This window comes from Salvelinus fontinalis, chromosome 42, assembly GCF_029448725.1.
Source record: "Salvelinus fontinalis isolate EN_2023a chromosome 42, ASM2944872v1, whole genome shotgun sequence".
In the NCBI taxonomy this organism is placed as follows: Eukaryota; Metazoa; Chordata; class Actinopteri; order Salmoniformes; family Salmonidae; genus Salvelinus; species Salvelinus fontinalis.
The window spans coordinates 20,316,554-20,331,174 of record NC_074706.1 but is presented as its reverse complement, the minus strand read 5'-3'; the positions used below and the strand labels follow the sequence as shown (position 1 = coordinate 20,331,174).

At 42.9% G+C, this 14,621-nt stretch overlaps 1 protein-coding gene across 1 annotated transcript; it reads right to left on the bottom strand.

Moving 5' to 3' along the window:
* Window positions 1–1,043: 1,043 nt before the first annotated feature.
* LOC129841494 (uncharacterized) lies at window positions 1,044–14,609 on the bottom strand. Its single transcript, XM_055909783.1, has 6 exons — window positions 14,352–14,609; window positions 7,675–7,805; window positions 7,324–7,491; window positions 2,163–2,311; window positions 1,726–1,837; window positions 1,044–1,497 (listed from the first exon to the last, which is right to left on the bottom strand). Exons 1-4 carry the CDS (start codon window positions 14,599–14,601, stop codon window positions 2,198–2,200), a joined length of 663 nt encoding a protein of 220 aa, XP_055765758.1. The 5' UTR covers window positions 14,602–14,609; the 3' UTR covers window positions 1,044–1,497; window positions 1,726–1,837; window positions 2,163–2,197.
* Window positions 14,610–14,621: the final 12 nt, after the last annotated feature.

Genomic DNA, 14,621 nt, shown 5'->3' with positions numbered 1-14,621 from the left:
AGAAACTTGATATTATGAAATGTGAACCACAATCAAGCCCATCTCTAACATTGTGATTCAAGTACCCAACAATATGGATCCATTGGAGTTCTTTATAAAAAATGTCTATATGTGTTAATTCAAGAATGAAGTATAATGTTTTGGTTCGACTGAGATAAGGGAAACTCAGTCCCTGTAATGATACTAACCAAGTCAGTCAGCACAGAGTCAATTTTGTATTTGATTTCAACAAAATAGTCATACACTCATAACTTTGAAGTACAGTACTTTTATTGCAAAGTAGATTAACTTCTCACTACGGTAACACTATATTTCTGTAAATTTGGTACCCTCGCTTTGATTAAATTAATCATAAAATACTTTGGAAAAGGTTCAACATTACACACATCTTCCTGTCAAGTAAACATGCATTAAGGCACTATCCTTACCTCACTATAAAACACCAGTATCAACCTAAAGGGACTAAGTTTGTCACTCTTCATCAGTGAAGCATTTTTACAGACCCCATCCATCACCATATCATCTACTCTGCCTCATCATACTCATTCTTACCTCAGTTCTCATCATCCATCCTACTACATCCAAAACAAATAGAATTAACTACAAACAAACTAACTAGGACTACATTACATGTCACTATACATGGGCCGTATGCAGTTTATGTTGGTGTATCCTGAGATAACTCCTCTTTGAGAACCTCTTCCCGCAGTGCGTACAGGCGAACACCATTTCTCCTGTGTGGCCCTTCAGGTGCGTCTTCAGCTGGTAATGGTGGGAGAACCTATTCTCACACTGGGGCAGCGTCGCCCCGTTTGGACTCTACAGGCTGTACGAGTGTGCATTCTCTGATGGATCTCCACCTGTTTGGGGAAACTAAAGGTTTCAGGAGGCGCTTCTCTTTGCCACCGGATCTACTGATAGCATTACTACTACTATCATTTGTCAATGGGCTTGTGTAGCCATTTAGTGTGGCGGCACTGGCATTGTCTGAGATCTGGTTTAACATTAAGAGACTGTGAGGAGGACAAAGGCCAGGGAGTGTCTGTGTTGTCACAGGGTCCATGTTCCAGTTGATAGATCCTATAGAAGGCAGGCTGAAGGCAGCATCTGTTAGGGGGTTAACCTGAGGCGCCATTAGTCTCTCGGAATCACAACTATAGGAGCAGGACGGAGCATCGCTAGCCGAGACTGTGCCTGTTGTCTTACGGACACCTCCCCATCCATGGAAACCAAATATTCGTCTCGCCCTGGTCTCAGCCAGTCTTGTCATGGAGACTAAGTTCGGTTGTTGTTTTGTGTTCGACTGTCTGTTTCTGGTTGCGGTTAACAGTGTGGTTAATAATGTTGTTCCCCAGCCCAGAGTTGAAGATGATATCGAATCCACTGACTTCCACTATGCCGCCTCTGGTCCTGGCCTGCTCGGTCGTCCCCCAAGCTCTTGGGTCTGGGAATCCAAGATGGCAGCCCAGTCTCCTCTGTTAGCCTCCAGCCAACCACCTGCAGGAAGAAATTACAAAATAGACTTTACAAACATTGTAGAGGGAAATATTTTTAAATAAATGACCTGGTCAAGTTCATACATTATGTGTGTTTTTATATTTTAACTTAAGTTGTATTAATTTCATTTCATGAATGAAGAAAATTAACAAAAAAAACAACCAAGCGCATCACTATTCCCATTGAAGATCTATTACTGTATGTAGGCTATATGTATTTCTCCATTACCTTGCTCCCTCATCTTTAGTCCACTCAACAGGTCAATGCTCTCTGGTCCATCTTCTATTGTCTCCTCTTTGACCAGCAGCAGATCAGGCTTCCCATCCTCCATGTCTACTTACTGTAAGAGATACAGAGTGAGAGGATGTTGGATCAATAAATCTGATATGAGCACCCTGCTATGGAGCATCTTCTGATTGGGCAATGAGGGATTGCAATGAGTACTATGAGTACATTCTAGTTATTCTTTTATTTTTCTCTCTGCATTGTCGGGAAGGGTCCGTAAGTAAGCATTTCACTGTTTGTCTATGACACATGCTTGTTTACGAAGCATGTGACAAATACAAGTTGATTTGAGTTGATTACTTGACACTTTAATGATTTGATCATTCAAAAGCATGGTCACACACTTAAGACAAATGTAATCAAGACCTGGGTGGGCTCACCTCAGTGATTCTGTGTGGTCCTATACTCTGTGGGTTCAGGAGGAGGTGTAGTCTGGTTGTCCTCCAATGCCCATGGTCCCCTTAAGGTTCCGCAGACCCTCCTCAAACCCCTCCTCCTTCACCAGCAGCACCTCTGGATCCTCCTCCTCCTGGAAGAGAGAGGTCATACAGATTACACAGACATAGACTCCCTTAGGTACGTACACACAGATAATAAACACACTTTCAACATCGTGTTTACCCATCCCCACTACATCTGAGTCCTAAACTGTAGTTACAGAATGACTTCATTGTTGTTAAACCCATCATGGTGGACATAAATATGTTGTTGTGGGTAAATATGAGTCAGCTATGATAAGTCAAAAGTCATCATCAGACACCTGACTAAGCTATTTCGACGTATACAGTAGGTGTTTGTTAGTGTGTGGGTCTAAAAGAGTCTCAATGAAAGACTTCGAATGGAAAGTCCCATTTTGGCCTCCCGAGTGGCGCAGTTCTAGAGGCGTATCACAACTGTCCGTGATCGGGAGTCCCATAGGGCGGCGCACAATAGGCCCAGTATCGTCGGATTAGGGGAGGGTTTGGCAGAGGGGGTTTTACTTGGTTCATCGCGCTCTAGCAACTCCTTGTGGTGGGCCGGGCGCCTGCAGGCTGATCTCGGTAGTCAGTTGAACTGTGTTTCCTCTGACACATTGGTGCAGCTGGCTTCCGGGTTAAGCGAGCGGGTGTTAAGTAGCACGGTTTGGCGGGTCACGTTTCGGAGGACGCATGAATCTGCCTCCTGAACCCGTTGGGGAGCTGCAGCGATGAGACAATATAAAATAAAATAAGAAAGTCCCATTTTGTGTATATTGGTTCTAAAGCGCTGTTTGGTGTATGCAGAATAGGGTGAGATTAGATGTGATGTACACGGAGCTCCAAAAGTATTGGGATAGTGACAATTCTGTTGTTATGGCTCTGTACTCCAGCAATTTGGATTTGAAATGACAAAATGACAATGAGCGTGCAGACCGACAGATTTAATTAGAGGGTATTTCCATCCATATCGGGCAAACCGTTTAGAAATTACAGCACTGTTTGTACATTGTCCCGCCATTTTAGGGGACCAAAAGTATTGGGACAAATTCACTTTTGTAATTTTTGTATTTGGTCCCATATTCCTAGCACGCAATGACTACATCGAGCTTGTAACTACAAACTTGGATGTATTTGTTGTTTGTTTTGGTTATATTTAAAATTATTTTGCAATAGAAATTAATGGTAAATAATGTAGGGTGTCATTTTGGAGTCACTTTTATTGTAAATAAGAATAGAATGTTTCTAAACACTTACAGTTGAAGTCGGAAGTTTACGTACAATTAGGTTGGAGTCATTAAAATTCGTTTTTCAACCACTCCACAAATTTCTTGTTAACAAACTATAGTTTTGGCAAGTCGGTTAGAACATCTGCTTTGTGCATGACACGTAATTTTCCCAACAATTTTTTACAGACAGATTATTTCACTTATAATTCACTGTATCACAATTCTAGTGGGTCAGAAGGTTACATACACTAAGTTGACTGTGCCTTTAAACAGCTTGGAAAATTTCAGAAAATGATGTCATGGCTTTAGAAGCTTCTGATAAGCTAATTGACATCATTTGAGTCAATTGAAGGTGTACCTGTGGATGCATTTCAAGGCCTACCTTCAAACTCAGTGCCTCTTTTTTATTTTTTTATTTAATTTTACCCCCTTTTCTCCCCAATTTGTGGTATCCAATCGCTAGTAATTACTATATTGTCTCATCGCTACAACTACCGTACGGGCTCGGGAAAGACGAAGGTCGAAAGCCATGCGTCCTCCGAAGCACAACCCAACCAAGCCGCGCTGCTTCTTAACACAGCGCGCCTCCAACCCGGAAGCCAGCCGCACCAATGTGTCGGAGGTAACACCGTGCACCTGGCCCCCTTGGTTAGCGTGCACTGCGCCGGGCCCGCCACAGGAGTCGCTGGAGCGCGATGAGACAAGGATATCCCTACCGGCCAAACCCTCCCTAACCCGGACGACGCTAGGCCAATTGTGCGTCACCCCACGGACCTCCCGGTCGCGTCAGGCTGCGACAGCCTGGGCACGAACCCAGAGACTCTGGTGGCACAGCAAACTCAGTGCCTCTTTGCTTTACATCATGGGAAAATCAAAAGAAATCAGCCAAGACCTTAGAAAAAAATTGTAGACCTCCACAAGTCTGGTTCATCCTTTGGAGCAATTTCCAAACGCCTGAAGGTATACCACATTCATCTGTACAAACAATAATACACAAGTATAAACACCATGGGACCACGCAGCCGTCATACCGCTCAGGAAGAAGACGCGTTCTGTCTCCTACAGATGAATGTAATTTGGTGCGAAAAGTGCAAATCAATTCCAGAACAACAGCAAAAGAACTTGTGAAGATGCTGGAGGAAACAGGTACAAAAGTATCTATATCCACAGTAAAACGAGTCCTATATCGACATAACATGAAAGGCCGCTCAGCAAGGAAGAAGCCACTGCTCAAAAACCACTGCTCAAAAACCGCCACAAAAAAGCCAGACTACGGTTTGCAACTGCACATGGGTACAAAGATCGTACTTTTTGGAGAAATGTCCTCTGGTCTGATGAAACAAAAGTAGAACTGTTTGGCCATAATAACCATCGTTATGTTTGGAGCAAAAAGGGGGAGGCTTGCAAGCCGAAGAACACCATCCCAACCGTGAAGCACGAGGGTGGCAGCAGCATGTTGTGGAGGTGCTTTTCTGCAGGAGGGACTGGTGCACTTCACAAAATAGATGGCATCATGAGACAGGACAATTATGTGGATATATTGAAGCAGCATCTCAAGACATCAGTCAGGAAGTTAAAGCTTGGTCGCAAATGGGTCTTCCAAATGGACAATCACCCCAAGCATACATCCATAAGTCGTGGCAAAATGGCTTGAGGACAACAAAGTCAAGGTTTTGGAGTGGCCACCACAAAGCCCTGACCTCAATCCTATAGAAAATGTGTGGGCAGAACTGAAAAAAGAGTGTGCGAGCAAGGAGGCCTACAAACCTGACTCAGTTACACCAGCTCTGTCAGGAGGAATGGGCCAAAATTCACCCAACTTATTGTGGGAAGCCTGTGGAAGGCTCCCCGAAATGTTTGACCCAAGTTAAACAATTTAAAGGCAATGCTACCAAAAACTAATTGAGTGTATGTAAACTTCTGACCCACTGGGAATGTGATGAAAGAAATAAAAGTTGAAATAAATCATTCTCTCTACCATTTCTCTGACATTTCACATTCTTAAAATAAAGTGGTGATCCTAACTGACCTAAGACAGGGAATTTTTACTAGGATTAAATGTCAGGAATTGTGAAACTGAGTTTAAATGTATGTAAACTTCCGACTTCAACTGTATATATTAATGTGGATGCTACCATGATTACAGATAATCCTGAATGAATCTTGAACAATGAGTGAAATAATCTGAAACAAACAAAACAAACAGCAAATGCATCTCATAACTTTGTAGAGTCACAAGCTTGATGTAATCATTGAATATATGACCAAATACTAAACTTGACTACTTCAATACACTTAAGTGAATTTACAATACTTTTGGTCCTCTAAAAAGGGGGGACTATGTACAAAAAGTGCTGAAACTTCTAAAAGGTTATATGGATGAAAATACATATGCTCAAATTAAAGCTGACAGTCTACATATTATCCTCAGTCATTTTCAAATCCAAAGTGCTGGAGTACAGGGCCAAAACGAGTCGCAATGAAAGTCTAAGAATGAAAAGGCCCATTTTGTGTTTATTAAATAAACAAGTGTTAAATACACCATATGAAAACCACACAGACGTCTAAACTAAAAATCTCCATTAATTTGATAAACCGCAATCATTTTTCCATTAAAAGTGTCTTGGGAAAGTAGTTGAATGGAAGTAATGAAATAGGCATTTGTGAACATCATATAGCCTACACAGTACAAACACAATATGTGACAGACTTCTTAGGCTTATATATCACAGTGTCTTGATGAAATATTCTACCCAGGAATATTCAACACTGAACTCTGTTCATCTCTTGATTCCAAATGCATCAGTGGGTATTTTCTGCTGACAACAATAAAAATGAATCTTTGTCTTTAATGCAGGGTTTGAGCTAAACGTCACAAGCTATCGAGTGGAATGGTTACTCTGCTGGTGTATCCTGAGGTAGCGCCTCTCTGAAAAGCTCTTCCTGCAGTGGGTACAGGTGAATGGCCTTTCTCCCGTGTGGACCTTCAGATGCAGTTTCACCTGGTTCTGGTGGGAGAACCTCTTCTCACACTGGGGGCAGATGTAGGGTTGTGGACCCTATGGTGCCTCTTCAGGCTGGACGAGTGGGAAAAGCGCATATGACACTGGGTACAGCTGAAGGATTTCTCCCCTGTGTGGACCCTCTGGTGGGTCTCCACCTTCTGTAGGCAGCTGAAGCCTTTGTTACAGAACATGCAGAGGAACCGTTTCACTTTACTATTACCTGATGTGGCTCCCCCTTCCTGAGCTTGAGCCCTAGTCCTGTCGTTTGAATTCAGCACCTGATCAAAAACGACGCAGCCGTGTGAATCAGAAGGCCCCATCGATATGGACACTGGGTCACGATCCCTGAGTGAATGTAAAGGGGAATGGCTCACAACATTTAGATTGGTCTCTAAGCTTTCCCTGTAGTCTAAGAAGTCACTAGCGTTACCCTGCGAGTGTCCTCCTCGTAACTGAGTCTCGTCTGCATTCCATGTCAGAGGAGCGTCGCCCTCCACTTTCACAGTCACCTCATCTACGACCAGACCCTCTCCTTTCTTATCTAGGGACCCTTCAGAGTATACACTACTACTGTACCGGTTCCAGTCCCCTCGTAATGGATTAGTCTGTGTATCTAATACCACAGGCATGTCAGCAGGTATCATCTCTGTCTCTGTAGCATATGAACAGGAGAGATCATTGCAAGTCTGTACCGCATCACCTGAGTCCCGATGGGACAGAACTGTTCTCGGGCTCAGGTTCCCGTGAAGTAAATACTCTGAGCGAGGAGCAGGACAGTCCAGTCGTCCCAGCCTTGTTAAAGTCTCTGTTTCTGTGTTTGTCTCTGACTTGAGGGTTCAGCGTTCCACTGACCTCCATGATGCTGCATCGGGTCCTGGGGGACGCTGGGGCGGTGGTGGGGTCCTCTGTGGCTACAGGGGGCGCTCCAGCTGCTCCAGGCTGGATGTCTCTGCTTTGCCGTGGGTCCCCATCTCCTTCAGACCTCTCCAGCTTGACCCCAGGACCTGCAGCCTCTGCAGACTGACACAGAAAGAGAGGAGGTTAATACCGGTACATGAGTAGCATTGGATTACAATGTCATAGGGAAGTCTCACAAAATCCCCAATGGCAGATAAATGAGGATGTACATGTAAGACAGTGAATAGCTGAAGAGAGCCTTTCTGAAATAAACTGGCCATTTTGATGTAACACTATTACACTAACCTCGATCACTATAATGTGCTGGGTTGAGGTTCCACTCCCCTCATCAACAGTGATTGGTTGGTCATCACTCCATGTTTTGTGTCCTGCTGGCTTCACAAAACTCCTGTAGCCTCCAGTGAGATGTCCTTCACCTGAGAGAGTGATTTTGGGAAAAGAGTTGGTTAGGTTAGCTACTGTCAATGGTCAACACTATATTGTACACTATTGACCGTTTTGACACAGAGTACAGTTACATGCACACAATAATATAATAATATGATTATTGTGGACAGTCAGATTTATGGAAGTCCAGAGAGGACATACACTACCTTTCAAAAGTTTGGGGTTACTTAAAATGTCCTTATTTTTGAAAGAAAAGCTATTATTTGTCCATTAAAATAACATCAAATTGTGCAAAAATAAAATAAAATAACATTTTATTTGTCACATACACATGGTTAGCAGATGTTAATGCGAGTGTAGCGAAATGCTTGTGCTTCTAGTTCCGACAATGCAGTAATAACCAACAAGTAATCTAACCTAACAATTCCACAACTACTACCTTATACACACAAGTGTAAAAGGATAAAGAATATGTACATAAAGATATATGAATGAGTGATGGTACAGAACGGCATAGGCAAGATGCAGTAGATGGTATAGAGTACAGTATATACATATGAGATGAGTAATGTAGGGTATATAAACATAAAGTGGCATAGTTTAAAGTGGCTAGTGATACATGTATTACATAAAGATGGCAAGATGCAGTAGATGATATAGAGTACAGTATATACATATACATATGAGATGAGTAATGTAGGGTATGTAAACATTATATTAAGTGGCATTGTTTAAAGTGGCTAGTGATACATTTTCACATAATTTCCATCAATTCCCATTATTAAAGTGGCTGGAGTTGAGTCAGTATGTTGGCAGCGGCCACTAAATGTTAGTGGTGGCTGTTTAACAGTCTGATGGCCTTGAGATAGAAGCTGTTTTTCAGTCTCTCGGTCCCTGCTTTGATGCACCTGTACTGACCTCGCCTTCTGGATGATAGCGGGGTGAACAGGCAGTGGCTCGGGTGGTTGTTGTCCTTGATGATCTTTATGGCCTTCCTGTGACATCGGGTGGTGTAGGTGTCCTGGAGGGCAGGTAGTTTGCCCCCGGTGATGCGTTGTGCAGACCTCACTACCCTCTGGAGAGCCTTACGGTTGTGGGCGGAGCAGTTGCCGTACCAGGCGGTGATACAGCCCGACAGGATGCTCTCGATTGTGCATCTGTAGAAGTTTGTGAGTGCTTTTGGTGACAAGCCGAATTTCTTCAGCCTCCTAAGGTCTTCAGCCTCCTGAGGCGTTCTTCACAACGCTGTCTGTGTGGGTGGACCAATTCAGTTTGTCCGTGATGTGTACACCGAGGAACTTAAAACTTTCCACCTTCTCCACTACTGTCCCGTCGATGTGGATACGGGGGTGCTCCCTCTGCTGTTTCCTGAAATCCACAATCATCTCCTTTGTTTTGTTGACGTTGAGTGTGAGGTTATTTTCCTGACACCACACTCCGAGGGCCCTCACCTCCTCCCTGTAGGCCGTCTCGTCGTTGTTGGTAATCAAGCCTACCACTGTAGTGTCGTCCGCAAACTTGATGATTGAGTTGGAGGCGTGCATGGCCACGCAGTCGTGGGTGAACAGGGAGTACAGGAGAGGGCTAAGAACGCACCCTTGTGGGGCCCCAGTGTTGAGGATCAGCGGGGTGGAGATGTTGTTACCTACCCTCACCACCTGGGGGCGGCCCATCAGGAAGTCCAGGACCCAGTTGCACAGGGTGGGGTCGAGACCCAGGGTCTCGAGCTTGATGACGAGTTTGGAGGGTACTATGGTGTTAAATGCTGAGCTGTAGTTGATGAACAGCATTCTCACATAGGTATTCCTCTTGTCCAGATGGGTTAGGGCAGTGTGCAGTGTGGTTGCTATTGTGTCGTCTGTGGACCTGTTGGGTCGGTAAGCAAATTGGAGTGGGTCTAGGGTGTCAGGTAGGGTGGAGGTGATATGGTCCTTGACTAGTCTCTCAAAGCACTTCATGATGACGGAAGTGAGTGCTACGGGTCGGTAGTCGTTTAGCTCAGTTACCTTAGCTTTCTTGGGAACAGGAACAATGGTGGCCCTCTTGAAGCATGTGGGAACAGCAGACTGGGATAAGGATTGATTGAATATGTCCTTAAACACACCAGCCAGTTGGTCTGCGCATGCTCTGAGGACGCGGCTGGTAATGCCGTCTGGGCCTGCAGCCTTGCAAGGGTTAACACGTTTAAATGTTTTACTCACCTCGGCTGCAGTGAAGGAGAGCCCGCAGGTTTTGGTAGCGGGTCGTGTCAGTGGCACTGTATTATCCTCAAAGCGAGCAAAAAAGTTATTTAGTCTGTCTGGGAGCAAGACATCCTGGTCCGCGACGGGGCTGGTTTTCTTTTTGTAATCCGTGATTGACTGTAGACCCTGCCACATACCTCTTGTGTCTGAGCTGTTGAATTGTGACTCAACTTTGTCTCTATACTGACGCTTAGCTTGTTTGATTGCCTTGCGGAGGCAATAGCTACACTGTTTGTATTCGGTCATGTTTCCGGTCACGTTTCCCTGGTTAAAAGCAGTGGTTCGCGCTTTCAGTTTCATGCAAATGCTGCCATCAATCCACGGTTTCTGGTTTGGGAATGTTTTAATCGTTGCTGTGGGTACGACATCGTCAATACACTTTCTAATGAACTCGCTCACCGAATCAGCGTATTCTTCAATGTTGTTGTTGGACGCAATGCGGAACATATCCCAATCCACGTGATCGAAGCAGTCTTGAAGCGTGGAGTCAGATTGGTCGGACCAGCGTTGAACAGACCTGAGGTTCTCCCACCAGAACCAGGTGAACTGTTTTAGTTTCTGTTTGTAGGCTGGAAGCAACAAAATGGAGTCGTGGTCAGCTTTTCCAAAAGGAGGGCGGGGGAGGGCCTTATATGCGTCGCGGAAGTTAGTATAGCAATGATCCAAGGTTTTACCAGCCCTGGTAGCACATTGTAGACATTTGTTAATGTTGTAGACTTTTGTAGCTGGAAATGGCTGATTTCTTATGAAAATTTACATAGGTGAACAGAGGCACATTATCAGCAACCATCACTCCTGTGTTCCAATGGCACGTTGTGTTAGCTAATCCAAGTTTATCATTTTGAAAAGATAATTGCAAAATGGTTTTCTAATGATCAATTATGTTAGCACAGCTGAAAACTGTTGTTCTGATTAAAGAAGCAATACAACTGGCCTTCTTTAGACTAGTTGAGTATCTGGAGCATCAGCATTTGTGGGTTCGGTTACAGGATCAAAATGGCCAGAAACAAAGTACTTTCTTCTGAAACTCATCAGTCTATTCTTGTTCTGAGAAATGAAGGCTATTCCATGCGAGAAATTGCCAAGAAACTGAAGATCTCGTACAACGCTGTGTACTACTCCCTTCACAGAACAGTGCAATCTCTCTCTAACCAGAATAGAAAGAGGAGTGGGAGGCCCCGGTGCACAACTGAGCAAGAGGACAAGTACATTAGAGTGTCTAGTTTGAGAAACAGACGCCTCACAAGTCCTCAACTGGCATCTTCATTAAATAGTAACCACAAAACACCAGTCTCAACGTCAACAGTGAAGAGGTGACTCCGGGATGCTGGCCTTCTAGACAAGTTAAAGTGCCTTCACACCCCTTGACTTTTTCCACATTTTTGCAACAGCTTGAATTTGAAATGGATTCAATTTAGATTGTTTTTTTTGTCACCGGCCGACACACAATACCCCGTAATGTCAAAGTGGAATTGTGTTTTTTGACATTTTTACAAGTTAACAAAAATTTAAAGCTGATATGTCTTGAGTCATTAAATATTCAACCCCTTTGTTATGGCAAGTCTAAATAAGTTCAGGAGTAAAAATGTGCTTAACAAGTCACATAAGTTAACATGATTATTAAATGACTACCTCAATCTCTGTACCCCATACATATAGAAAATTGTAAGGTCCCTCAGTCGAGCAGTACATTTCAAACACAGATTCAACCACAAAGACCAGGGAGGTTTCCAATGCATCACAACAAAGGGCACCTATTGGTAGATACAATTAAATGAAAAAAGCAGACATTGAATATCCCTTTGAGCATGGTGAAGTTAGTTACACTTTGGATGGTGTACACCCAGTTACTACAATAATACAGGCATACTTCCGAACTCAGTTGCCGGAGAGGAAGGAAAACACTCAGAGATTTCACCATGATGCCAAAGGTGACTTTAAAACAGTTACAGGAGGAGAAACTGAGGATGGATCAACACCATTGTAATTACTCCACAATACTAACCTAAATGAAAGAGTGAAAAGAAGGAAGCCTGTACAGAATACAAATATGCCAAAACATGCACCCTGTTTGCAACAAGGCACTAAATAATACAGAAAAAAATGTGGCAAAGCAATACACTTTTTGTCCTGAATACAAAGTGTTGTGTTATATTTGGGGCAAATCCAATACATTACTGAGTACCACTCCTCATATTTTCACACATAGTGGTGGGTGTATCATGTTATGATTAAGCTTGTAATTGTTAAGGACTGGGGAGTTGTTCAGGATAAAAAAAAGAAACGTAATGGAGCTAAGCACAAGTCAAATCCAAGAGGAAAACCTGTTTCAGTCTGCTATCCACCAGACACTGGGAGATGAATTCACCTTTCAGCAGGAGAAAAACTTAAAACAGGCCAAATCTACACTGGAGTTGCTTACGAAGAAGACAGTGGATGTCCTGAGTGGCCGAGTTACAATTTTGACATGAATCTACTTAAATCTATGGCAAGACTTGAAAATGGTTTCTAGCAATGACAAACAACCAATTTTGACAGAGCTTGAAGAATTTTGAAAAGAATAATGGGCAAATGTTGCACAATCCAGGTGTGGAAAGCTCTTAGAGACTTAGACTCACATCTATAATCACTTCCAAAGGTCCTTCTTCAAAGTATTGACTCAGATGTGTGAAAACTTATGTAAATTAGATATTTCTGTATTTACATTTTCTATAAATTTGCAGACATTTCTAAAAACATGTTTTCACTTTGTCATTATGGGGTATTGTGTGTAGATGCGTGAGAAAATGCAGCTTGTAACAACAAAATATGGAATAAGTCAAGTGGTGTGAATACTTTCTGAAGGCTCTGTAGCTGCGAGGTTGCTTGCATGCGATTGACTGTGGTCTTGGGGGTGGCAAACAGCCTGGGGGAACGTGCTCGTTCAGGGCATAGATGCCCCACGAGGACTTAGGTGCCCCAAGAGCTCTTACCTCAAGGTAAGGGACATTTAGCTTGCTAACGTTCTAACTTAAAAACTGATAATGAGCTCCAAACACAAATGAAAGCATGATGCTGGTATGAAATGTAACATCCCCTAGTGTAGCAATCACCTCAGCCACACTGTCAATCTATCATCAATGCGTCCACTCATATTTATAGTATATCTCGTGAGCTCTACAAAACTACTTTTGTTATGTCGTTGTGATCGACATAACGAGGGAATTATTTATTTATATGTCCTCTCTGGACTTCCATACAGATTAATATAATAGTTTGATTAAAACGTAGACATGTTTTGCAAGAACAACGATTTCCCTAATAATCCTCTTTACATGGACACATCTGATATCACACTACCTGATGGCACTCTGATGAATGCAGAAAATTGCCAATAAAAATAAACGTTCTACCACAGGGCCATGTTATTTTTGGGAAGCATATTTGATTCAGAGTTCGGACATATAAAGTTTGTAATGTGAAAACTACTTCTAAGATGCCTACTTTCAGTTGTTCAGAACTCACGCCTCCATTACACCGACATTGTCATTGCGTTTTCGGACACCAGAAGTACATGCATTCCCATTGGAACGCATCGTTTGCTTCACAGCATTGCTGTTGCAGTGTTCTGTGTGGTGCACATATTGGATATCTCCAACATATGCATCATATTGTATGCATAGACTTGACAGAACTAGTAGGAAAAGGTGAATGTTGAACTTTTGTTGCACACATATCCAGTAAAAATGTTGGATTGCATAATGAAAAAGTTTGACAGCAGAATTAAGCAAATTGACGCAATCGGTCAAACTTCACTTGTGCTAAAGAGGGAGGTTCTCTCGGCTGAAACGCGGATTAAGGTGTTTACATGCTCTAATAATACTAAAGATTGCTTAGAAAACCAGATGATTTAATTGGCGTATGCTTAATCCGATTGGACATTATGCCGATTATGATAAACAGTGTCTGTTTACATGATTATTTCATAATAGGCCTACTGCCATAATCAGTTTAATATCGAATTATTACTGTGCATGTCAACGTACTCGCTGTCTGGAATTGGCAAGGATGTAACATTAAGCATTATTTATTTATGTACTATTTATAGATCGATTGATTATGTTCATGCGTCATATTGTTTTCAATTAGTAAATAATAGGAAATGCAGCTAATCAATAATCTGTTTAGAATATTGTATTGTCTTTGCAAGATACCTAAATAATCAGGGGAATTATTGCATACTATCCAAAAACGGACCAAGACCCAATTATGGTTAACACATCTAAAGTCACACATGCGCAGAGCGGAAGGGGTCGACAGGGCCCCACAGCCTCGGCTTTCTGCAAAATGTACCTCTTGCCATTCCTCTGTATCGGTCGAGGATCTTGACACTACTGGGAAGGATGCGCTCCCGTGCTACCTTTAGTTCCAATAGCTGTAGTTTCCTCCGCAATGTCCTGTTTTCTTTCTGGCTTTGAGTTATTTCCAAACGAAACACTGCATAGTCGTCGTCTACGAGTTTACAGATGTCTGCCACGGCTGCATTCGCTAGCACCTCCATGATGGAGGCTATTTCAGTGTGAAAAACCATACAATTAGCCATTGTTAGCAGCTAGCTAGCGT